This window comes from Chroicocephalus ridibundus, chromosome 12, assembly GCF_963924245.1.
Source record: "Chroicocephalus ridibundus chromosome 12, bChrRid1.1, whole genome shotgun sequence".
NCBI lineage: Eukaryota > Metazoa > Chordata > Aves > Charadriiformes > Laridae > Chroicocephalus > Chroicocephalus ridibundus.
The window spans coordinates 5,210,144-5,234,349 of NC_086295.1; the positions used below are offsets into that span (position 1 = coordinate 5,210,144).

At 61.7% G+C, this 24,206-nt stretch overlaps 2 protein-coding genes across 4 annotated transcripts; both read left to right on the plus strand.

Annotated features, from left to right (window-relative positions):
* Positions 1-427: 427 nt before the first annotated feature.
* Positions 428-3,962, plus strand: REM1 (RRAD and GEM like GTPase 1). Its single transcript, XM_063350450.1, has 4 exons — positions 428-900; positions 1,126-1,208; positions 2,417-2,621; positions 2,818-3,962. Exons 1-4 carry the CDS (start codon positions 585-587, stop codon positions 3,093-3,095), a joined length of 882 nt encoding a protein of 293 aa, XP_063206520.1. The 5' UTR covers positions 428-584; the 3' UTR covers positions 3,096-3,962.
* Positions 3,963-6,601: 2,639 nt separating this feature from the next.
* Positions 6,602-20,854, plus strand: HM13 (histocompatibility minor 13). 3 transcript variants are annotated; one of them, XM_063350085.1, is made up of 13 exons: positions 6,602-6,857; positions 8,403-8,501; positions 10,325-10,407; positions 11,379-11,467; positions 12,270-12,355; positions 12,487-12,612; positions 14,468-14,525; positions 15,090-15,173; positions 15,460-15,496; positions 16,595-16,697; positions 17,285-17,370; positions 19,551-19,744; positions 20,414-20,854. In XM_063350085.1, the coding sequence occupies exons 1-12, from the start codon at positions 6,672-6,674 to the stop codon at positions 19,699-19,701; spliced, it is 1,188 nt and encodes a 395-aa protein (XP_063206155.1). In that variant the 5' UTR covers positions 6,602-6,671; the 3' UTR covers positions 19,702-19,744; positions 20,414-20,854. The 3 variants fall into 3 exon arrangements, with proteins under 3 accessions (XP_063206155.1, XP_063206157.1, XP_063206156.1); XM_063350087.1 differs by lacking the exon at positions 12,487-12,612; XM_063350086.1 differs by lacking the exon at positions 19,551-19,744 and having other exon boundaries at positions 6,603-6,857.
* Positions 20,855-24,206: the final 3,352 nt, after the last annotated feature.

Here is a 24,206-nt window from a genome sequence, read left to right on the forward strand (position 1 = left end):
ACAGCCCCTCCGGGCATCGGGCAGGACCGGCCCGGGCTCGCCTCGCTCCTTACTCGGGGAAGCGGTGGAGCCGTGCCCTGCCCCGCACCGCCTGAGATGGAGCGGGGCCGATGCCGCGGGGAGCGGGGCCGGGGGATTCGGGGGACCGGGGGGACCCTGCCCCACGCGGGAGCGTAGCGGAGCCCCCGCCCGCGGCAGCGCATCCCGCAGCCTCCCGGTGCGACCACCGTCCCCCGCGCTGCTCCCCGGCACCGATCGGACGCGCCCCGGGGGAAGTCGCCGTTCACCCGGCACCGGGAGCCCCGCGGGGACCTCGGGGACCGGACGGGGCCGGGGCCGGGACCGGTGCTGCGGGCGGGGGTGTGTCCGGCGGGGGAGGGACCGGGCGCGGCGAGGGGCTCCGCCTCCCGGGGTTTAAAGCCCGGGCCGGGCGGCGGCCAGCCTGTCCCGGGGAAAGTTGCGCCCGAGCTACCGGCGGCTCGAAGGGGCACCGGCACCGGGATTGGCGCGGTTGGGGGGGGGCTGCAGGGAGCCGGGGCCCCTCGGGGCAGCCTCTCCCAGCCCCGCTGCCCTCGGTGCCGCAGATGACCCTGAACACGCAGCGCGGGAGCAAGAGCCCGCTGCGGAGAAGGGCCAGCACCCCTCTCCCGCGGCCCGGGGTACCGGGTGCCACCTCCCGGGCCGAGCCCTGCCATCCCCAGCTCGGTCACTCCGCATCCGAGCCGGGTGGCAGGGCCGCGGCCCCCCGGGGCAGCTGGTCCTCCGAGTCCTCAGGCTCTTCCAGCTCTTGGGAGCCCCTGTACCGCGTGGTGCTGCTGGGTGACCCTGGTGTGGGCAAGACCAGCCTGGTCAACGTCTTCGCCGGCGTCCAGGAGCGGGACCTGCTGGAACAGCACGGAGGTGGGTGCCTGGTACAGAGGTGGTTGGGGCCCTTTTGCAGCAGGGTCGCCTACTGCGGGGCCCAGAGGAGGTGGCATGGAGGTAACGTGTGTCTGAGCTGCGTGCATGGCCCCGTGATGGGAAAAACCCGTGTGCGAGATGGAGGGGAGCTCAGTGTTGGGGCCAGGATCAGGTCTCGGTGCCTGGGCAGTGCCGTGCCAACCGGGCTCTCCCGGTGTCTCGTAGGGGCTGCGTACGAGCGCACACTGTCTGTGGATGGCGAGGAGACCACACTGCTGGTGATGGACACCTGGGAGCCAGAGCAGCGGGTATGGCAGTGCCAGGGCTGGGTGCTGTGGGAAGCCTGTGTTGCTGGTGGGGCCAAGTGAGCTGGCATGTGCCCAGGGGACATTGTACGGGCACAGCCACTGCTTCAAGTCCTCCGAGCTCCATGAAGCTCCCTGGGGCTTTCCCAGCCATGTCCAGGGCTCGCCGCTGCCCTCACCACAGAGCAGGACAGAGACACTGGGCAAGGCAGGGGCTGGGGTCACGTCTCTGATGGCTCTTTGCCCACCTTTCACTGGCGTGAGAGGCTGCCTGCTGTCTTCTGGCCAGTGGGGGCTCTCGTGATGGGGCATCACAAGCACAGGAGCAGTGGTGTGGGTGCAGGGTGCCCCTTGCACGAGATGGGAGCTGGGGGGGGGTGGGAAAGAAGGGGCTGTGGGGAAGAAGCATGGTGCCAGCCTGCTGAGAAATGCACGGGAATGGTTTGGAAATGGGGCTGACGGAGCCAACTGAGCAAATCCATGTGAGACAATGCTGCCAGCCAGGGCACGTGCTTCAACAGGCAGAGCGGTGGCCCCGAGAGCCTGTCATGGGGCATTCCTTCTGCCCAGCGCTCAGAGGCATCTCCTGGGAAGAAATGCCAGCACTGCTGTCATCACCTCCCTCAAAACACCCCTTTGCCTCCCTCGATGCCGGGACTCGGCGTTCCTGTGGGTACCACCGGGCAGCAACCAGTCCCTGGGAGTGGGGATGGAGCCAGTGCCAGAGCTGTGAACGTGGGCACAGCACCCGCGTGGGCTGGGGCTGCACTTCCTGTGTGTGGCTGCACTCTAAGGAGATACCCCAGTACCGTAACACCCTGACAACGGCCTTTTATTCCCATTATTGCTGAATCCCACCCTGCCCGACAGGGACAGCTGGTTCACGCAGGGTGCTGCACCCACAACATGGGCGTTGTGTGGCCAAGGGTGATTCCAGAAGGCGCAGCCTCAGCCCCCCAAGCTGAGCTGAGCCCACAGGTCCACTTTGTTGCCAATAGAAGAGGAAACTCTCAAACACCCCCCAAAATCAGGCACTTTTAATCTGCACTTTATTAATGGGACCCACGTGTCTGCTGCCCACGATGTTGGGGGTGGTGGCGTGCGCTGGCAGATCCCATCGGTGTTGGGGTGCCCTGCTGTCACCCAGCAGCGGATGGGGCTGCCAGCAGCCCCTGCAGGGCAGTGACATTTTGTTCCCTGTGTGGTGGCAGGGTGAGGAGAACTGGCGCCGCAGCCAGTGCCTGCAGGTGGGGAACGCCTACGTCATCGTCTACTCCATCACTGACCGGGGCAGCTTTGAGAGCGCCTCGGAGCTGCGCATCCAGCTGCGCCGCACGCGGCAGGCCGAGGACATCCCCATCATCCTGGTGGGGAACAAAACCGACCTGGTGCGGTGTCGCGAGGTCTCCGTCGAAGGTGAGTGGTGGTGGTGGGGTGGTCTGGCCGGCGGAGACGCCCAGGGGGGACCCTGTGCCCGGCCTCCCTGCCCAGCTGCTTCCCCCACATCTCTCCCCTTGTCCCTGGAGGTGCAGCCACTGCCCCGCTTGTGGCTGTGCCTGTCCCCTGGGGTGCCAGCGGGGCCGTGCCCCCCCTCCCTGCCCTTCCCTTGCAGAGGGCCGTGCCTGCGCCGTGGTGTTTGACTGCAAGTTCATCGAGACGTCGGCGGCTCTGCAGCACAACGTGGCGGAGCTCTTCGAGGGGGTGGTACGGCAGATCCGCCTGCGCCGTGGGGGCAAGGAGGCCCGCGCACGCCCCGCGCCTGGCCAGAAGCGCAAGGAGAGCCTCACCAAGAGAGCCCGGCGCTTCCTCGACAGGCTGGTGGCCAGGAACAACAGCAAGGTGGCCCTCAAAGTCCGCTCCAAGTCCTGCCACGACCTGTCCGTGCTCTGAGAGCCGCCGCCTTCCCGTCCCTCCGCACACCCGGGCTGGGGACTCCTCTCTGCCAGCAGCGTGGCTGGCAGCTCTGTGGGTGCAAGGAGAGCCGAGACGGGGCCAGAGCGATGCTGAGGACGTGGAGCTGTTTTAACTGGTGCTGAGGGATGGCTGGGGTGCTCTGAATCCGGCCACTTCCCCTCCAGGAGAGGGGACAAGTGGGGCTGGGTCCCCTGGGCTGCACCCATGGAGCAGAGGGTGGGATGGGCATCTGTGCCTGCGGTGGTGGGCTCCTGGATTACAGATGTTCCTGGAGAGCCAGAGGTGAGGGGTGGCCATGCCCCGGTGCAGAGCTGGAGCAGCTCTGGAGGCTGCTGGGAGCGTGGCTGGTCCCACTCATGGTGCCCGTCCTTCGCAAGGTGGCAGGGACCGGTGAGGGCACTATAGCAGTGTCCACCTTGAGGACAGTCCTGGCTGGGGAGTGGGGCTGGGGGAGCATGGACAGCATCGCCTGGCACCCCCAGCCTCCCCATGCCAGGGCTTTATGCCACATCTCCCTGGCACCAGCGCTTCTGGGACTGAGGTTTTCCTGTACTGGCACAATGGGGAAAACCCTCGATCTGCAGAATAAACCTCATCAGGGAGGTGCTGGTCTCCGCTGAGTCCCTGTCACGGGGAGCTGTGCACTGGGGCTGCACGGTCAGATTCAAGCTCAATTCATCGCTCACAGCTGTGGCAGGGGACATGCCTCCTGCTCCTGCTTCACCAGACAAAACAACTCAAGGCAGGAAAAGCCTCCATCCACGCTCAACAGAAGTCTCTGTTCCTCACCCAGCGGTCACAGCATTGTCCCCTGTGTTGGCAGAAGCCCCCGACCCCCCTGCACCTCCCAGGTCCCGTCTGGCTCTGGAAAAGCCTCTGGGAAGGGCTGAGCTCTGCCGAGTTGCTGGTCTCAAATGCCCAGGCACCATGGGAGCTGCAGCCTGGGCAAGGAGCTGGATGCTCGGTGGCTCCTGGTGCCCTGGGAAGGGGCAGGGAGGCAGGATCCAGGCAGCACGGCACTGCCTGCAGTGTGGCACAGCCGGGAAGGGACGTGCTTGGCTGCAGCAAGCAGCAAGTGACCCTGGGCACCCGGGGAGGTGATGCTGGAGCTGCGTGGGTTCAGCCGGTTGTTTTTAGGCTGCGCTGCCGGCGAGCAGCCGGGACACTGGGGGGTAGCCTGCTCAGTGGCCCCGGGCCCAGCGCCAGGGAGGATCAGCGGTGCCCTCCCTCCCTCCCTGGGTCAGGTCGGGAGTTTCCGCTCGCTCTGCGGCTTGAGCGTGGGGAGCCGCTGGCCGTGGCCGGCGCAGTGCAGCTGGAGAGGGGGTCACCAGCGTAAAGGGGACACTGCGATGGGGCAGCGCCCTGCCCCTGTGAGAGAACACTCTCTCCACAGGTGCAAATCCCATCGAGGGCTTCTCCCTGTGGGCTCCATCCCCAGGACAAGGGAAGCCTGCTCAGGCTTTTCTCTGTGCTGCTTTGTGCCTCCCCAAAACGGTAACTGTGGCATTGCTGCTCTCTCCTTGCTGCTGCTCCGGCTCCGGCTGCTGATCCAGGGCCCTGGATCTCCCCGCATCCTGGTTCTGGTGCAGCCGGATGCAATGCTGCGGTTCACGCAGCATCAGCCACACCAGGGACGGGGGCTGCACACCGAGGTCAGGAGCTCCTTGCTGCTGCTGGTCTCTCCCGCAGCTGCAGCCGGCATTTTCCTGCGGCAGGAGGCGGGGGGGGGGAGGCGGGGGCAGCCACGGGATGGAAAGTTGGCAGCCGGCAGAGAGGGGAGTGGAAAGAATGAGCTCAAACCCAGAAAAATGCGGCCGTGCTGGAGGGTGGGAGGAGAGGCCAAGGGGGGCCACGGCGAGGCGCTGGGAAACGAAGGGAGGGAGGAAGGAAGGAGGAGAGCCCGGAGCATCGGTGCCGAGCCAGCTCCCGGCCCCAGGGCAACGCTGATGGGTGCCACGGCTGGACCCCAGGACGTGCAGAGATGGATGGTGACCACTGCCCCCTCCTCCTCCAGCCCCCTCGCCCGTCTCTCATGATCTCCCATTCCTCCCAGTCTGCTGCCAGCCCCGAGAGGACAATCCCTGCAGCCTGCAGCGCCGCAGCAGCCACCCTGACATGTGGGGGTTCATCTTATGGAGAGTGGCTAAGAAAAGCAGAGGGGTGGAAGGCGGCCACTGCCCTGCCATGGGTAGCTCAAGCCCTTGGTCCCCGCAGGATGACAGCAGCCGGGGGCTGTTTTTGGTTCTGGTTTAACAATGCAAGGAGCAGCTCAGCCCCTGCCAGCCTTCGCTTCGGGCTCCCCCCAGCTCGGGATGACACTCCTGCCCTGGTTAACCCGGGTTTGGTGCTGAGCAGCGGGGGGGAGGCGGGGAGGGGAACCGTCACCCTTCGTCAAGGGTTCCCAAGCCAAGCTGGGGTTTAGGGGGCAGGTGGGTACCCAAAAGGGTCCATAAGGGGCTGGATGGGGGGGTCAGTAAGGGGGTCAGTAGCTGCACTGTGCTGTGCCGTGCCACGCCGTGGCAGGCAGCAGGGTGGGAAGCAGTGGGGTGTGTGTGGGCACGCTGCCTGTGTGGCTGCCCGCTGCTGCCCTCGGTGACCGTCCTTCTCCTTTGTGGGAGAATTGGTGGCAGTGAGAGGACAGCACCCCGAGCAGGAGGCCAGCCCTGCAGAGAGGGGCTCCCGGGGGGCCTTTCCATCTGCCCTCTGCCTGAAACGCGAAACTATGAATCACCCCCGGTCCTGAAATAGATTCCTTTTTTTAAAAAAAAAAAAAAAAAAAAAAGAGGAAAACATTTAAAAAAAAAATAAAAACTTGCTTTTTAATCTCTGCTGCGCTCCCTTCCCCTGCCCATGGCTCAGATCTAAACCTGGGGCAGCACCATAGAGCTTTTGCTCAATCTTTAGTCTCCGATGGTGCCTTTGCCTTTGAGCAGACTCTCGCCCCAGCGAGGATGAGGGGGACACGCAGGAGGAGGAGGCAGCTCGGTGGCACAGTTGGGCTGACAGTGGCTCGGGAGGGGAGGGAATATTTGTGAGGAAAACACAGGTTTCAGCCAATTTTCCAGCAGAGCCCTGGCCCCGCTCCAGTGGCAGGGAGAGTTTACTGCCGTTGAGGAGGCATTTTTACAGAGGGGGTGTCCGCTGAGTGCGGCCACGCGTGGGCTGAGAGCGCAGGAGGGGTCCTGGGGAGACAGCGAAGGGCAGGAAAACCCAGGGCTGGATGGAGGAGAGGCCCGGGAGCCCCCGGCCCGACTTGCTCGGGCTGGTGATGGCTGAAGCCGCCACCTTCCCACTCGTGGCCGGGGGGCTGCGAGGAGCCGGGGGTCCCCCCTTGCCCGCAGTGATCCTCCCGGGGCTCTCACCCGCTCCTCGCACCGTGGGGTGTGGGCGGGGAGGACCGGGCCCGGCCCGGCCCGCTGTCGGTCTCCTAGCAACGCGGCCGGGGGGGGCGTGGTTGAGCGTGGTCGAACGCGTTGACGCACTTCCGGCCAGTAAGGGGACGTGTCCCTGGCGCGCGCCGGCCGGAAGCGGACTGCGGTGGGAGCAGCCGCCATGGAGGAGGCCGCGGCGCACAACGGCAGCGCCGCCGGGGCCGGCGCCGGGGCCGGGACACCTGCGGCCGCCCGTCCCCCCGCCACCCCCGAGGGCATGGCGCTGGCCTACGGCAGCCTGGTCCTCATGGCGCTGCTGCCCATCTTCTTCGGGGCGCTGCGCTCCGTCAGCTGCGCCAAGAGCAAGGTACCCCCGCGGGCCCCGGGGCGGCCCGGCCTCCCACCGCCGGGGCAGCCACCCCCGCTGCCACCGGGGGCGACGGGGCGTTCAGGCCTCCCTCCTCCCCAACCCTCCCCGGCAGCGGGGGCTGCCCCTCGCCGCTCCCGGGAGACCCTCCGGGGCCTCCAGACCTCATCCCACCGCCAGGACCCCCCCGGGTGCCCTGTCCCGCAGCCGGCCCGGCCCCCCGCTCCGCTCCCTGTCCCTGGAAAGGCAGAGACCCGCGCCTTGGCGGAGGCAGGGGACCCTGGGGGGAGATCTGGCTTCTCCAGCCCCGTCCCCGCTGTCCCGCTAAATTCAAGCGCTGCAGAACTCGTGACCGCCCCCTGCACCCCCGCCAGAGAGACTGTGTTGGGGGGACTCGTGTGTTGCTTTGTTCCCCCCGCCCCGCAGTACTGGGGCTGGTCCCCGGGATGCTGCCGCGCTCTCCTGCCTGCACACCCTCTGCTGTCCCTGCAGCCCGTCGTGCTGCTCTCCGCATCTCACAGCTGGCCTCGGGCAGCAGCTGTGACTTAAATCCCAATGCTTCGTATCCTGCAGCTCAGGAGAAGGGACTGTTTTACACAATCTGATTTATTACTGTTTTTCAAAGCCCCTTGTGTCTTACTTCAGGTGTTTCAGCTGATTTTAGTGGGGTTCCTGGCAGCCCAGGCAACCAAGTCTGTGAGCAGGGCCTGGCCATGGTTCTGGGGGGAAATTCTCATCACTCACGCCACGGGGAGCCAGTGGCGCTTTGGGCACTTGCTTCTGTGCCGCTGAGTGCTGTGTGGCAGCAGCTGTGCCTGGGATAAGCTGTTGTTCTTTTGCAGGCTTGCTTTGCATAAGAGCTTCTGCTAACGTGCACTCTGTCCAGCGCTGGCCGCAGGTGTTTGCCTGGGAGATTAGGTCTCCGAGCAGCAGCCAGCTGGGCAGGGGAGCAGGCAGGCAGCGCTCTGCCTCTCCTCTGAAAGCTGAAGGCCTCTCATGGGAAATGCCTTGAAAAGGGGCTGGTTTAGTTGGTGCAAAGATGTCTCAGAAGGCGAAAGGCGTTTATAAATCTGGGGCTTTTGAGCACAAGGAGCGTCCCAAGAGCGAGGTGAGGGATAAAAAGGTGATTGGAGGGAAACGTCATTCACAGGGTGATCGACATATGGTGCGCACAGATGGGGAGGCTGTCGGGGATGGCCGGGCGTGAGTGGCAAGGGAGCCCAGCTCCCCTCTGGGCACGGGGAGAAAGGAACAACGTCAGCACAGCAGACAGAATTGTTTGGGTTTTTTTTTCCCCATCTCCAAGGGGAAAAAAGCAGTAAACTGTGGCAGCCTTTGGAAAGACAAGTGCGGGGTTTGCTTTTTCCATCTCACACTCTGCCTGTGACCACAGCCCCACCTCTGGGAATGATGGGGGTGCCAGTGGGTGCTCTGCCCCTCTCGAAGCCACCATGGAGCCCCGCTCGTTGCGTCTGCTCACCTCCTGCTGAGGTAGGAAACCAGAGCAGGGGCTGATCCACTCCTGTCCTCTCCTTCTCTCTCCAGAACTCCTCGGAGATGCCAGAGACCATTACCAGCCGAGATGCTGCTCGTTTTCCCATTGTTGCCAGTTGCACCCTTCTGGGGCTCTACCTCTTCTTTAAAGTAAGTGAGCGATGCTGGTGGGCGCTGACTTGCTTTTTGGCTTACCCTAGTTGGGGGCCCTTGGTGTTGGGATGGAAAGCGTGTAAGGCTACATGACTCGAGCTCTTCAGTATCACCACGCAGGAGAACATCAGTTCTTGCCTGAATTGTAACCGTTTGGGGTAATTCAGAGCTTGTTTGTGCACGGGGTGATTCTGGAGAGCTACTGTGGGGCAAGTTCACCCGTGAGCTCTGCCTGTCTCTGTGGGCTGATGTAATGATGCACGGACTGAAACCAGAGGATGCCAGGGCCTGCTGAGTTGCAAATGCTGCTGTCTTTGTGTTGTGTTCCATGCTGTGCTTCCCAAGCTGTCCCGACTGCAGGCCTGGGGGATTGCTAGCTCGTGGGTGAGCCCATGTGTGTTCAGGTGAAGGCTTTTAGATGTCTGGAGTCAACAAGCAAAGTTAGATGACCATTCCTGAGTCACAGATAGGAGATCCCAGAAGCAGGTGCTTTTGGCTGTGTGGAGAAGGTGTCTTTTCTTAAAGCACCTTTGGCTGCCTGCATGCAGCTGAGCTTCCGGAGGGGCCTGACAAGCTGTGGGGACACCAGTGCAGAGCCATCCTCTTGGCGCAGCAGCTTCCAGCTGCCTTGTCCTGGACTGCCTGCAAGGTGGCAGGGTGCTCCTGGCTGGCCAGGTGAGGTTTAAGGTGCAAAATTGGGAATATTGTAGTTTAAAGTCCCTTCTCTGCCCATTGCAGTTACCACACAGCAGCTGACTGACGCTGTGGGCTCCTGCCCTGGATTGATGGCTGCACCATGCGCGTCCTTACCCCAGCATGGGCCTGGGCGCCAGCCCGGGCTGTGGCTGCACTGGGAAGGCAAGTGTGTGCTGCAGCCTGTGTGGCCACAAAGGTCATCTCTGCAGCAGTAGACAAGATCGGGCCTCCCTAGTAATAATCCCCACTTTTCCAGCTATGAAGTTTAGCCTGCGTGCTCACCGGGGCTGCAGCTCCTCTTGTAGGTCACCAGTAGTAAAGCTGAGCATCTGCTGAGCCTTTCCTGATGGTGGGGTATGGAGCAGCCACCAGACCCTGTTGCTGGGTCCCCTCTGGCCGCTGAAAGGACCCCTTGCCCATGTCTCGGGGTGGTACTGCACCTCCTCGGGTGCATTTTTTGCCTCTTGCTCCTGACTGGGATGGAGATGCCAGGAAAAGAAGTACTGAATGTGCAGTATGGCCCTGCTGATGTCACTACATGACCAGCGGTTCTTGCTTCTAATATCTGCAACCTGCCATGAGCTCTCATATTCCAGCATCCCCTCTCCAGGAGAGCATGGATGGCACTGGGTCCCCCCCACCCTGGTCGGTAGGGCTGTGATTTGGCAGCAAGGCAGCGTGTGTGTTGGAAGGCAGGATTTCTAATAATACCGTTTAATTAGGGCAGGACATGCTCGGCCCGCTGCAGTAGTGAAGCGGGGGTGCTGCTGTTCCCCTCTGCCAGGGCAGCCCCCAGGAGCAGCACGGTGACTTGTTCCCTGCTCCGGCTCACTCTGCAGGAGACACGCAGGGGAAGCTCTGTCCTCCTTTCTGCAGCACAGGAGTTATTTTTCGACCCAAGCATCTTGTAGATGTGTGACAACTTGCAGGGCCGTTGTACTTGTTCTGCGAGCACACGGCGATTTCCAACATATTTCACATCAGTGGTGCAAGAATTTGGGTTATTCCAGCTATTCTTCTTGTCTCCCTGGAGCACTGGCACAGCAGCTGCCGATCGCAACGTGAAGTGCTGTAGATGGGGAGGACGCTGCAGTAACCAACCCCTCTTTGTATTTGTCTTGCAGATATTCTCTCAAGAGTACATCAATCTTCTGCTTTCCATGTATTTCTTTGTGCTGGGGATCCTGGCCCTGTCCCACACCATCAGGTACAGTGGAGGGAAGGGTGCAGCTGGGGCAAGAGTGTCCAAGGGTGCCTGCTCTGCGAGGCAGTGGCCTTTCGAATTTATTGGGGGGTTTCTAGAGCACCATTGCCTTGCAGCAGAGCCAAGTCCCAGCTCGTAGGATGTTTTTCCTCAGCGGTGTGGAGGGCTCTCTGGGGAGGCAGGCCCCTCAAGGGGCAGCCAAGGGCAGAACCAGAGTCTTGGGGGTCCCAGCAGTCTGATACCCCACGCAGCATCACTGGGAGAGCTTGTGGAGGTGTGGGTGGCCACTGTTGTAGCTGCTATGGGCTGGCACAGTCCTCGCTGCCCTGGGGAAGGGAGAGCTCCTCAGCACCCGTCGTCTTCTTATTGCGACAGCTGAAAGAGGCAGCTGGAGCTCACAATAACGTCCCTGGCTTCTTGTGCTGATGCTTGGCACGAGGTGTTGAAAACTCAGGCTGTTTCAGTAACTGAAAAAATAAAACTGGTTTCCTGTTTCCTGAGCTCTAGGGTGTTGGGGACCTAATGCTTTCCCTAGACTGGAACTGTGGCAAGGGTTTCACCCCCCACTCCCAGCTCTGCAGGAGGGCCGTTCGTTGTTGACAAAGCCAATTCTGGGTGGCCAGACCCATACAGTGCAAGGGGGCTGCTGGGGGTCGCACAGGGAACATGCTGGGGTCTGTGATGGGTCCTAACTTCTTGCGGGTGATGCTCTGTGCCTGTTGTGCTAGAGCATTTTTGGGGACTGTCACATATGGTAGATCAGACCTCTGGGGAGGAGTAGGTCCCGTGTCTGTGGCTGGGTGACTGAAGCTGGGGCTCCTGCCAGTTCCTGATGTGGCAAAACTTGGCATTTCCCCCTCTCAGGAGGGGGTGTGGGCCAGCATCTGTGCTTTGACACCGTCACGCAGAGGAGCTGGGCAGCGCATCCTGCAGAGTTTCTGTCAAACTGCCCTTTTCTGCATCTCTCGTTTCAGCCCCATGATGAACAGATTCTTCCCTGCAAATTTCCCCAACAAACAGTACCAGCTCCTCTTCACCCAGGGCTCCGGGGAGAGCAAGGAAGGTATGTTGGCTCACTGGTCTCTCTGGAGGCCTGTATGTTATCTGCCTTCACTGTTCTGTTTCTTGCTCACTTGGTGTTTTGACATTCGGAACATTGAAACAACTTTCTCAAAGACTTACCTTTTGCTCTGTGCTGTGCTTCTGTAGCCAGTGTGAGCGCCGAGTGCCCGTGCAGAGCTGGGGCTGCCTTGTACATCTTCTTGCACTGGCTGGCGTTCTCCCTCTTTGCTGCCTCTGGCTGGCAGCAAAACCCCAGAAACGGATCCCAGAGTGCTATAGGAATGGTGCCGTGGCTGCTGTGAAATGCACTGCCTTTATTTCAGCTTCTTGGATAGCGTAGTGCTGACTTTTTTGTGCTGCCTTAACTGATCTGGTTCAAACCTTTGCACTGGTAGAAGATGCTTTGGTAAGTTTCATGCCCAGTAGCGTTACTGGTAAGGGAGTACTTCTAGTAATACCACCAGGAGTTAACTGGTGCAGGAAGAGGGAGATCTGCTTCTCCCTGCTTTAGACAGTGCCTGAATCCAATTTCCTTATTGACAGAAGGATCGCAGATGCTGTCCATGTGGCAGAGTCTGGCTGAAGGGGAAGGTCCGGGCTTGCCAGGGCCGACTGCTCACTCGCATGCAGTTTGCACGTGTTTACTGTGGACCCGGCTATTTCTGTGGTTACAGTCCCCTTATCTGGGATGTGAGCACTGCAGTCTGTGTTGTTTCCCTGCTATCAAGTCACTCATCTCTGCCCTGCGCGGGAAGAGGAGCTGCCGGGGTTGCCCAGAATGTGACTTCTCTGTTTTATTGCAGAAATAGTGAATTACGAGTTTGACACCAAGGATCTTGTATGCCTGGCCCTGAGCAGTGTTGTGGGAGTCTGGTACCTGCTGAGAAAGGTAAGAGAGACGCAGTCCTGTTAGGGGGAGGCCAGGGACCAGGCTGGATCAGACCTGGGCCCCTTTCCACACGAGGTATCTGCAGGCTGTGGCTCAGTGGGACCCAGACCTCCTTTTCCTGTCATTCTCAGCACTGGATTGCCAACAATCTCTTCGGGCTGGCGTTCTCCCTCAATGGGGTGGAGCTGCTGCACTTGAACAACGTCAGCACTGGCTGCATCTTGCTTGGGGGCCTCTTCATCTACGACGTCTTCTGGGTAAACGGGAGCATTCCCCGGGGCGGACGCGAGTTGCAGCCATTGGTGAAAGGCATGTGCGTGGCGTTATGCCTCTTTGGAGGCAGCACGCTGGCTGGACACACGTTTGCAGTCAGGATTTCCACTTTCTTAGCCCAAAGGGGTGTGGTGGGGATGATGACAGAATCAAACAGTGGCAGAATGTGACTCAGGAAATTGTGGGTACTGGTGTGTGCAGCTTAACCAGTTCTGGTGACCTGTATTCCCCAGTAAGGTCTCCCCAATGCCTGACAGAGCTGCTGGGTGGGCTGGGGGACAAGGCTGCTCTGGAGTACACTGATCCTGCTTGTATGGGCTGTGCCTCGGCCCTGTCGTCTGCCACCTTTGTTAGCATCCTTCTGTTCGCTTGCACAGAGGATCAAACACTGGAATGCCTCCAGTCTCTCCCCCTCAGCCGGTGCAGTGCTCCGACATCTTCATTTTGAGGGCCTGGATATGTGTTTCTCCTTCTAATGTCTGTATTTCTCAGTCCTTCCTGCTGCCTCCACCTTCTGAATTACTGTGTTTCCAAATGTCTGAGAGCCTTGTATACCTTGAGGTCTGTCCAGCAGCTCTGCAGCTGCCTGAGTAATCCTTCCCTATTTAAGCCTGGCTACTGTGTGTTATTTGGTATTTAGCCGGTGCTGCCCCTGTTTCATAGCTCGTTAACAGTCTCGTCTCTGTGGTTCGTTAGTCTGTGTGCCACTTCCTCCTCTGCTCTCAGCTGGAGAGGGTTCAGCCTTCTGGCTTAGCACATCCAGTGCCTCATGCCCTGCTTGAGGCGTTAAGTGTCTTCATGGGGCTTCGGAGCCTGCGAGAGGACAGCCCTCGCTGATCTCCGCTTGCCAGCTGTCTTCCACCTTGGCTTCCCTGGCGGGTCACTGTATCACTGGAGCCTCACAAAAAGGTCATCCTGAAGCAGAGGCCCTCTTACTGTGCCCGTTGCAGGGAGCAGTCACTTGGATCTTAGCGCGGATTTAATCCTGGTGAGATCCAACAAGGGTTTCAAGGTGGAAGGAGAACTGCTCGCTGGATTGATGATATTGCCCCCTGCATAGTCTTGGGGTGAATTTGCATGTAACACTTTTCCCTGGTCCCAGTGTGGAGTCTTGTCACTCTGTGGCGATGCCCAGACCTTGCTACACATTACGGGAGTTAATCTGATGCCCAATGCTTTAAGGTTTTTGTTTAATCCCTGGCTCTGGGATCTTGCTCACTCAGTGCTAACCAGCATCTGGTTTATGTGCCTGCTGCTGGTATAGCCAAGGCTGGAGGCTTAGAGATGAAAAGGAACAGAAATAAGGGTGGTTGACCTATGTGTTTACAGTCCCTCCCCCAACCAATGCAGTACAAATAAATGACCTCAGAGCAAAATGTAGCTGATCTGACAATTGCTCTGTCCCCCATTGGAAGTTCATGGGCAGCAGCCTGATGCCGGCTGGGACTCTGCTGGGACCTCCTGCTGCCGGATCACATCCTGCACATTGGTCAGGCTTTCCACCGAGTTGACTAATCAGAGCTGAACCGACCTGACAGGGGTAGATGCTGGGGAGAGGCCGGGTGGTGGGCAGCACCATGGCTCTGCGGTATGAGCGGTCTCCCTGGCACTGCTCTGAAAGCAGAACAGCTGTGACATGTTCACCTCCTCGAGGGCTGTCTTGTGCCTTCTCCCCTGGGCGGTGGGCTCACTTGCAGGACTCCTCTGCCCACAGTTTGGCGGCTCTTTGGCAATTTTCTGCCACTAAGTCCACTCTGGGGCCTGAGGTGAGGCTGTAGCTGAGCATACACATGTCCTCGTGCAGCTGTGGTCACCTCAGACTCCTCTGTTTGTCCCTAGGTCTTTGGCACCAATGTGATGGTGACAGTTGCCAAATCGTTCGAGGCCCCGATAAAATGTGAGTAGATCTTCCCTGTGTGCTGGAGGAGGGGCTGTCTGTTCTGCTGCGGTTGCTGTCCCACACCGCACCCTCTGCCTTCTGGAGGTGGCTCAGAAGGTGGGATGGGTGCAGGAAGGTTTCCTGCTAGTGACCCCTTAGACTGCTGCGTGTGGTGCCACGGACCTGGAGGGAGTCAGGCCAGGTCTCTGGAGAGGGATGGTTTGCAGACGCCTGAGCTGACTGGGGTAATCTGCACTCCCAGAGCAGGCAATTTCACCTGCTCAAAAAAAAAAATAAAAATCAAAACCTCAAAAAAAAACAGCAGAAGGGGTGAATTTCTGCTGCTGTGGAGTATGCAGTGTTTTGGGTCCTGGGAGCTGGGTTGGAACCTGTGCGTGGAGCTGGCCCCAAACCCGTTTCCACCCCAGAGCTGTCCCAGGGAGGAGAAGCGGGGGAGCTGCAGGAGAGGAGGGGACTGAGGTCAGGGACAGGGCTCTTGCCCTGCTGCGGTCCATTTTGGCAGGACACTGAGTTCTGCTCAGCACAGTCATTCCCCTCACTGTGCGTCTCTGCTCCTTGTAGTGGTTTTCCCTCAGGACCTGCTGGAGAAGGGTCTGGAGGCCGACAACTTTGCCATGCTGGGTCTGGGAGACATTGTCATTCCAGGTAAGGACAGAAGAGTGGGGGCGTGACGGGGATTGCCTGTCTGAACAGGCTGTGGGGAGCTGCGCCGGTGCCTCCCTCTGCCTTTGGCCATGCCAGAGCCCTGCCGGGTCTGGGGGCTGCGTGGGCTGGGGTTCTCCCAGCCGGTCCGGGTGCTGTCCCGGTGCTTTGTGCCGCAAGAGGGCACTGTCAGCCCAGGCACAGCACCCGGAGCTGCTGCGGGTCCTGCCCTGCCTCCGTCAGCCTTGCCGAAGACCTCCGTCCCCTCATTGTCCCTTTCTCCCCGCAGGGATCTTCATTGCCTTGCTGCTGCGGTTTGACATCAGGTGAGTGGGCGGCAGGGAAGGGGCTCTGGCAGGTTGGATCTTGCAGCATATTTGAGCTGCTTTTGTAGAGGAAAAGGGGAAGAGGGAGCTAGGAGTGTGGTCGTATGCTCCCCTCCGGGGCTTGGCGTGGGGACCTGGGAGTGCAGCAGGGATGGGGGTGCAGTGCAAGGGGAAGCTTTTGGAAGAGCAGACGTGAGCAGGGCTGGCTTTTTGGGTAAGTCCTGAGCACTGAGGGTGAGTTGTTTGGGCTCATGAGTGTTGCTGTATGCACGGCAGGGCAGGCAGCACGTAACAGCCCCACAGAGCCTCACTGGCTCCCTGGCAGTGAGGAGGAGAGGGCAGCGCTGCCATGTGATGGCAGCAAGGGGAAACAGCGACAGCGTGGGAAAGAGCCGGGGGTGCTGGCACCTGCGAAGTGCTCGCGTGGATGCAAATCAGTACCTGGCAGTGCTGGCTACCTCCGGATTGCCGTTGACGTTGAGGGAAGCAGCTCCTTCCTATGCGGGGAAGCTGCACCTACCGCTGGGGTGTTGCTTTCAGCAGTTGCCCCACACCAAAAGTCTCCGGCTGGGGAGCTGCTGGGAATGGGACGCTTTGTGTGACTGCGGTGGTGTGGTCCCACTCCCGCTGCTGTTGCACAGACCTTTCGGTCTGTGCCAGCTCTTCCAGGTGTTTCCACCCACATCCTGCCTGCACCTGCTGGGAATCCCAGTTCCTGCAGCCTGCCCTGCAATAAAACAGCACATGTTGAGAGCAGGGTGCCAGGGACTGGCCATGCCTCCCCTGAGAAGGTGGGACCCTCTTCCTGGGTCCCAGCACCAATTCCTCCCCGCAAGTAGCCATCCAGCAGCAGGATCACATTCCCCCTTCCCTTCACCAGCCCCTCACCTGGGTGTCACCCCATCCAGTCCCACACCACTCCCACGGGTCCAGGGGCTATACTGGTGGCACTCTCTGTGCTGTCCTGAGATCATGGGCAGAGCACAGCTCCCTGCACCCCAGCGTGGTGGGAGATGGCTGAGAACACTGGGTCAGCTCTGCTTTGGCCACTGCTGTCCCAGACCTGAGGTCACTGGACTCTGCTCCCTTTCCCTACAGCTTGAAGAAGAACACACACACGTATTTCTACACCAGCTTTGTGGCCTACATCTTCGGGCTGGGCCTGACCATATTCATCATGCACATCTTCAAGCACGCCCAGGTGAGCTCCGCCGTGCTGCCTGCCGCAGATGCACGTCCCAAGCGGGACACGCCAGCTTGGCCACAAGGTTCCTGCGTCATGCCAGGAAAAAGTAGACGTGTTCCTTCTCTTAGGTTTGCTTTTCCAGTGCTTGCCTGTACCTTTCCCTGCCCAAAGCTTGTGTGCCTGGCTGGAGCAGAGTCCTGCTTGGGGCAAGGCCGGTTCAGGCAGCTGCGTTTCCAACAACAGCACCTCAGCCGGGCTGCCCTGTGTTTTTGTGGCTCTTTGCAACCAAGCTGCCCCTGAAGCACCACCCTCTGTGCTGCGGAGGGGCCTTGGGAGCCCACGTGCTATGCTATGGGTGCTGTCGCTGGTCTGCACAGGGGCCCTCAGTGTGTTTGTGGCCCACTGGGACCTCATGGCGAGGGTTTTGTGCTGCTGCAGCTGTAACTTGGCTCTCAAAGCTGCTTTCTGGGTTTTTAACCCTCTGTGCAGCCCAGCCCTGTGGCAGATGCCATGGGTGCAGAAGGGACAGGGCCAGCTCGCCTTGTGCTTTTCCTGAGGGGTTATTTGTGGTTTGCTTTAACAGTTGTTTTTCTTCCTGACAGCCTGCTCTTCTGTACCTGGTCCCCGCATGCATCGGATTCCCGCTTCTTGTGGCCTTGGCAAAGGGAGAAGTAACTGAAATGTTCAGGTGAGCGTCAGCTGGGGACGGAGCTGTTTTGCCTGCGGCGCTGGAGCGCATGAAGCGTGCAGATGTTCCCACGCCTGGGCACAGCTGGAGGGACTGGTTCATCTGGGCACGCTCTGGGTGTGCGTGTGCACGTGCGTGGGTGGAGGGAGCAGGTCTGTGTTTGTACACGCCGGCCCTGGCTCCAGCCACCTCCTCGTAGCCGGGTGGGAGCTTTGGTGCGGTACCAACAGGCAGGCAGCATCTGGTATTGCTTTACGCCCCGGTGACAAACTCTTCCCGTACACTGGCAGGGAGGGGAGGGTGGGACCGCACACCTGGTGCTGAGATACTTGGTCATTGTGTCCCAGGGCCCGTGGGTGGGGGAGAATGGAGCCGGATCCAGCTGCGAGAGCAGCCAGGGCTGGTTTGAGCACATCCCAGATGAAGTATCCTGGTTTGCAGCAGTCTCCCTGCCCCAGGGACTGTAGGTGGAAAGAAAGGGGTCTGTGCTGTTGCGCTCCAGCCCTTCTCTCAGCCTGCCACGCTCCAGGCATTTGCCTGTTTGCTGACAGTGGGCGGCTTTGGTCTCCGGCCTGGACTGTCCCCTCTGAGCCGTGCAGAGCATGGCCTGGCCCACCTGGGAGCTGTTTCTCTGCTGTGCCCGGCCAGTTGTACTCAAGGCTCCGTGGTCGCCCACTGCAGCTGCTTGTTTGAGGATGGCTGAAGCAGAGGAGGGAAGGGAATATCTGTCCCAAAGCAGGGCTGTGCACCCCCAAGCCTCCCCACTCCGGGGGTGCCCCTGCCCACGGGGGCCTGCCTGAGCCCCCAGCCTGCTCAGAGGGAAACCAGCCCCTGACTGGGGCGCAGTGGGGAGCTGACTGCCCTCGCCTCCTTCCCCTCCCCTGGGAGATGCAGGTATGCGTGTTCCCACCAGGCTGTCAGCTGGGCTGACTCCCCAGCCCTGCCGCACCTGCCCCTCCTTTGATGTTTGCTTCTGACGATCGCTGCTGCAGGCGCTGAGTGTCCTGGGATCGTCCTTCCTGTGCACCTGGGTTCCTGCAGCCGCTCTCCCCAGTGCCGTGACTCACCAGCTGACAGCAGCACCACCTCCCGTGCCAGGAAACTCAGGAGAAACGAGCTGCGAGTCCGGCCCGCCTGGTAGCAAGGCACCTGGGGAGCCTGGCAGCCGGTCACCGGGTGCTAGTGTCCCCACAGAGCATTAGCACAAGCTGCTCCAGCAGCAAAGCGCTGCCTGCTGTTGTTCGCTGAGTGCTGCCAGGGCAAGTGCAGGAGGCTGGGGGCTTGGAACCTTGATGGGCTCTGGGCTCCAGCCCCCCTGAAGTCGCTCCAGTTGCAGGCAGAGGAAGTGGGATGCGATGGGACCTCGTGCCTGGAGGGCAGCAGCTCCCACCACAGGAATCCCACCAGGTGTAGCTCCCCCTGTGCAGCTTCAGTTGCGCCCTGATCCTCCTCACGCTGATGGCAGCCTGGAGCTGTGGTCTCTGCCAGCCGGCTGCCTGCACACAGCAAGCTGCCTGTGCATGGTGCCTTGCAGCCGCCGTCAGCTGCCCTGGGAGAGAGCAGCGAGGGTCTGGTGCAGTGGCCGGTACAGGCAGTGCTGCAGGGAAGGTGGGAGCCAGCAGATCTGTGCTACAGGCCTGGGAAACGGGTGCTGAGGTGGGCGTCATCGGGATGAGTTTTGTGGCCCGCAGCCTTGCCGAGCTTCCCTAGGCAGGCAGTAACCTTCGCTCTATTTCTGTTGGCACTCAGCGGTGGGGAACCCATCCTGTCACTCTTACCTGCTGCAGACACGCTGTCCTCGAGTGGCAAGAAAGGGTCTGCCACATCGGTCTGCTGCCTGCACAGTGCCTGGGCCACTCTGCTGCTGCCTTCCCAGTGCCCAGGCTTGCTCCAGCTGCCTGGCTCTACCCGTGCCAGTGGGAGCTGCCTTCTCCCCAGTTCTCAGCCCTCACTCTTCCATGCTGCAGCCCTACCCTGGGGTCTGCAGGCAGGAGCCTGCCAGCATGGCCTTGGGGCCACCCCAGCCCAAGCTAGTGCATGCCAGAGCCGGAGGGGACAGCAGGGTGGTGGGTTTGCAGCAGTCTCACTCCAAAACTCTTCTGCTTTTTCTCTCTCTCCCTCTGTTCTCTTTCTGTCCTCATCTTCGCCCTTTCCCTTCCTGCTTCCTTTCTCTCCTGCAGCTATGAATCCTCTGCTGAAATCTTGCCACACACACCAAGACTTACCCACTTCCCCACCGTGTCCGGCTCGCCAGCCAGCCTTGCTGATTCCATGCAGCAGAAACTGTCCTGTCCCCGCCGACGCCGGCAGCAAAGCCCTAGTGCCATGTAGCAATCGCACACGGTGCCCTTTCTCTGTCTGTCGCTCTGGCCAGGTGGGGACTGGTCCCAGCTCTCCCCTTTCCCTGGGCAGAGGCAGTAGCTGTCGCCTCGCTGCTGCGGGGCGGCTTCACTCCCTGTCTTTGAGGAGACTGTGAAGGGGGAGAGGATTTGACATCTCTGCCCTTGCTGTGCTTCCTGCTGGATGGCAGCGCTCCCGGGTTTCCTTTGCCGGGGCCTCAGGGACGGTGCTGGGGGTGTTTGCAGCCAGAGGAGCGAGACCCTGTGCGGGGGTCGCCGCTGTTGGTCTTGCTGCAGCTCCCCCCACTAACCCTCCCTGCAGGTACCAGGGCTCAGCATGGCAGCGTGGGGAGAAGCGTGGCGTTAGCCAGGATATCCGATGGCACTCTTGGGAATGAGGACAGACCCCCAAGCACAGGGCTGGCCTGATGGCTTGGCCGGGGGAAGCCCCAGGTGTGCATCCCATCTCTGGAGGTGTCTGGGGGGGTGCCACAACACTTGTCTCCCTGCCTGAGCTCTACCCCATCGGGTTTCCTATACTGGGGGGAGTGATGGCTGGAGCCCACCCCCTCCTCAGCACAGCATGGCCACTGCAGCAGGACAGACCCCAAGCCTGTGGCCCCAGGCTGGGCTGTCCCCTCCTGGCACAGGTCTCTGTCCCCAGAGAAGGTCCGGCCCCACTCACTCCTCCCTCTTGTCCCCAGCTACGAGGAGAGCTCTACCCCCAAGGAGGTGCCAGGGGCCTCCAAAGAAGAGACGACAGAAGCCACCAAGAAGGAGAAGTGACCTTGCCCGCGGGCTGTGCCTGGCGCCGCTGGGCTGGGGCCCTTCCAGACCCTCCGCAAGTGACAGATGAAGAAACAATTGTGCAAGAGCATCGTGTTGTGTGTGTCGGAGCAGCCACCCAGGTGGGGTATCGATGTATGCCGCATAGCCAACCCCCGCCGGCCCCCCTGGGGCCGCGCTGCCACCCCCCTGCCTGTTTATCTCCTGCGGGGGATACATGGCGGGTGGGGGGCAAACCACAGGCCGGTTTTTAAATTTTGTATTGTGCATTTGCTTTCTCTCATATTAAACCATGTCGAAGGAAGGAGTGCTGGTCTGGCACTGCTCAGCCACGCCGGCAGCCCTTGCCATGGCCACTGCTCCAGCGTGTAGCCCCTGCTTAGCTCCCTGGCCAGCACTGGGATTGGCATCCTGGCTCTCCAGCAGCCTTGTTCTCCCTGTGGGGCCATTGTCTGGCTGTTTCCAAGTGACTGTCCCCTTCCCCCTCCCACTCCTCTGGTGCTCAGCCTGCCCCCCCCCTCCTTTGCCACATCCAGGTTTAGGGCCACAGTCACTGATCCCCCAGCCTGTGCCCGTGCAGGTTTGAGCTGGGATCTGGCCATGGAGCAGGGTGGCTGAGCAGGGATAGGGGCACAGGAACCTAGCAGGATGGGGACGTGCTCTGCCTCGGCTGCTGAGGGGGCTCAGTGAGCTGGTCTGAGCCCTCACAGCCTGGGGAGGTCGACACGGGAGGGAAAGAGCTGTGTGACCCCAAACCCAACCCCAGAGTGGAGGGAAGGCAGTGCGGGCTGTCCCCGCTCCTTGCAGAGAGCCAGGCACCAGCCTGCACCCCCTGGGACTGGGACAGGGACAGGCAGGGGGGGACGCTGCAGGCAGCGCAGCTGGAGTCACCACAGGCAGCGGCAGCTCCAGCAGCCGCCTTGGCTCCTGCTGGGGCCGGCTGCTGCGTGTCCCGCAGCACCAGCGATGTCCTCCCTGCCGCCCCTGGGGCAGGCGTGCAGAGGATCCTGCATCCCCCTGGCCATGCCCACTGCCAGAATAAATAGAAAGTGTTTGCCGGCTTGGCAGCCCCTCCACAAAAGCCGTATTGAACCATTATTCCCCGCGTCGGCTGCAAGCACTAAAAGTGGCGCCTCGTGTTCTGCCATCTAATGACCCTTCGCAGTCTCCTACAGATGTTTTCTATGACTTACAGCTCCTTTTCCAACAGCCCTGTCCGCAAAAACAAGAGGGGCCACTTTAATTCCAATTAAATACCTCCAGCTAAACAAACAGTGTGCAGCAGGGCCTGGGCATGGTGCAGCCGCCAGGCCCGGCCCACGGAGTCGCTGAGTCTAGACTCCAGATGTGATTTCACCAGCCTCCAGTATCCCGTGGAAAATGATTCTGGCTCTGCCGCGGGGTGCAGCACCCTGCCCCGAGCCGGGGCTCACTGGGATGGTGTGTACCCCCCAGTACGGGTCTGCCACCGCATCCTGCGAGGCTCTGCATCCTTCCCACCTTCGGGTGGTGGGAGCCTGATACCGTGGTGGCCTTACACCCGTCCCTATTCAGCCTTCGGAGCCCCCAAGCATGCAGGAATAGGCTGGGGGTAGCACATGGTACCTCCAGCCCCAGCGTCTCCCTCCTGCTGCCCTGCAGAGCTCGGGGATGCTTGTGCCAGCTGTACGTGCGGTGGGAGCGTGGCAGGGAGCCAGGAGCATTCCCAGGGCAGCGGAAGGCCTGGGGAGGGGAGAGCGGGGTCACCCCTCACCCTGCCCGGCCGATAAGCCAGGGCCGGGCTGGAGGAAGGAAGCATGCTGGGCCCTGCAAGGAGCCGCCAGCGGAGCCGGCGCCTCAGTGGCCCCGGGCTCACTCGCCTGCTGCACCTGGGCCCTGCGGCACCTCCGCTCCCAGCACTGATGTGACCACATGGCTCCACTCTGTCTGGCCGCCACTGGGCCACCTTCCCCTCGCTGCAGGGTCCCTCTGTCTCGGGGCGGGGCGGGGGGGGGCTATGGAAACATGAATGCTCTGGCTTCGGCAGGAAACCTCCATCCATGGAGCTCAGTCTGGCAGGGGCTGGGGACGGAGACAGCCTGCCCTGCTGCTGGCAGCTGTGGAATTTGGGGTGATCTTCCCCCACCCATGGTCCCCTGGGGCAGCAATGTAGGTGTCCGCTGGTGGGGGGAGCGCCTGGGCACCCTCCCCTCATGCCAAGCTCCTGCCAGGGATTGCAGGAGGACTGAGCTGGGGGTGCATGTGGGGCATCCCTGTGTGCAAATGCCAGGCAGTGGGGTGCTGTTTTCGTGGCTGGGGGGTGCTGGTGCCTGGGGCAGAGGGAGGGACGCTGGGGCTGCTCACCCCCAGAGCCCTACAGAGCCTCCCCACCGCAGCCGGGAGTGCAGCTGGTGGGATGGGTGCCGGGTGCCGGGTGCTGCAGTCCCCGGTGCAGCACCTCGTCCCCCACCGTGCAGGGCCAGGGATGCCCGGTTGCGGTGGGGGTACCGGCGGTGAGAGCTGGGGTCCTGTGGGGTGGCGGGTGCCGGTGGTGGCGCCCGGCCGGCGGCCACAAGCAGGGAGAGGAAGCAGCCGAGAGCGGCCCCGGCCCTGGCCGGCCAGCGAGGAGGGGCAGGAAGCTGGAATAAATCCCAGGAAGGGCCGCCTGGCTCCAGCTGGTCTGGGCTGCAACGGATGGAGCCGGGGACGGGAAGGGAGAAGGCGGGAGGGGAACGCGCAGGGGCTTTCTCAGGCTTCGGCCCTGCTCCAGCTGTGCAGCTGGCCCCGGTTCACATCTGCAGCCCTGGCTCAGCACCATCCTGCAGGCACAGGGGGCTGGAGGCTCTGCACAGCCCCAGGGCGGAGGTGCGCGTGTCCCCAGAGCCGATCCAGGGATGGCATGGGGTGAGGAGACGTGGATGGAGCCAGGGCAGGAGCAGCCTGGGTTTGGGGGTCCTGTTCACTAGGGGGGCCCCCAGCCTGACCCGTGGTGTCCGTGCTGCAGGACTGGCTGCTGCTGGGGCTGGGGAGCTGGCTGGCCCCCATCCCCGTTGTCACCAGGGCACATGCAGCCCCTGGTGGCCCCTCGCCAGCCCAGCATGGCCATGCCCTGTGTGGTCCTGGCGGGGCAGGGGGCGGCTGGGGGCTTTGATGTGCTCGGCTGCCGGGCAACCCCTGCTCTGCGCAAAGCAGCCGCCCCCCCCCCACAGCCGGGCTGAGCCCAGTCAGCGCCATATGGCCGAGGCCGCTGTTACCGCGCCGTGCGCCCCGTTCCCAGAATTGACATGGAAATGAAGCTATCTGTCTTGCCAGACAACCCCAGCCATGCTGTCCGGCACGCTGTGCTGGGACCCTGCGCCCAGCTGTGGCCAGGGCAGCGTCCTGGAGCCGCGCTGGCAGCCCCGACCCCAGCGCCCCATCCCTGACCCCAGCGCTCCAGCACGCAGAGGGCCGGGGTGAGGTGTCCTGCAGCCAGGGACATCGCGTGGGTGAGGGCCACCGGCAGCCAGGGTCACCATGCCACGTGTGCCACGACACCCACCACAGCAGCAAAGCCCATCCTGGTCCCCATGCCGCTGGGGGTGGCCGATGCTTGGGGCCATGGAGGGTGGCTCGTCCTGGCCGTGGCGCATTGTTGGCGGTGCAGCTGGCGGGGCCTGGCCGGCCGGCGGCACTGAAAGGCATTCCTGCGGACAATGTCCCCGGCCTCCCCGCCGCGGCCCGGCCACTGCC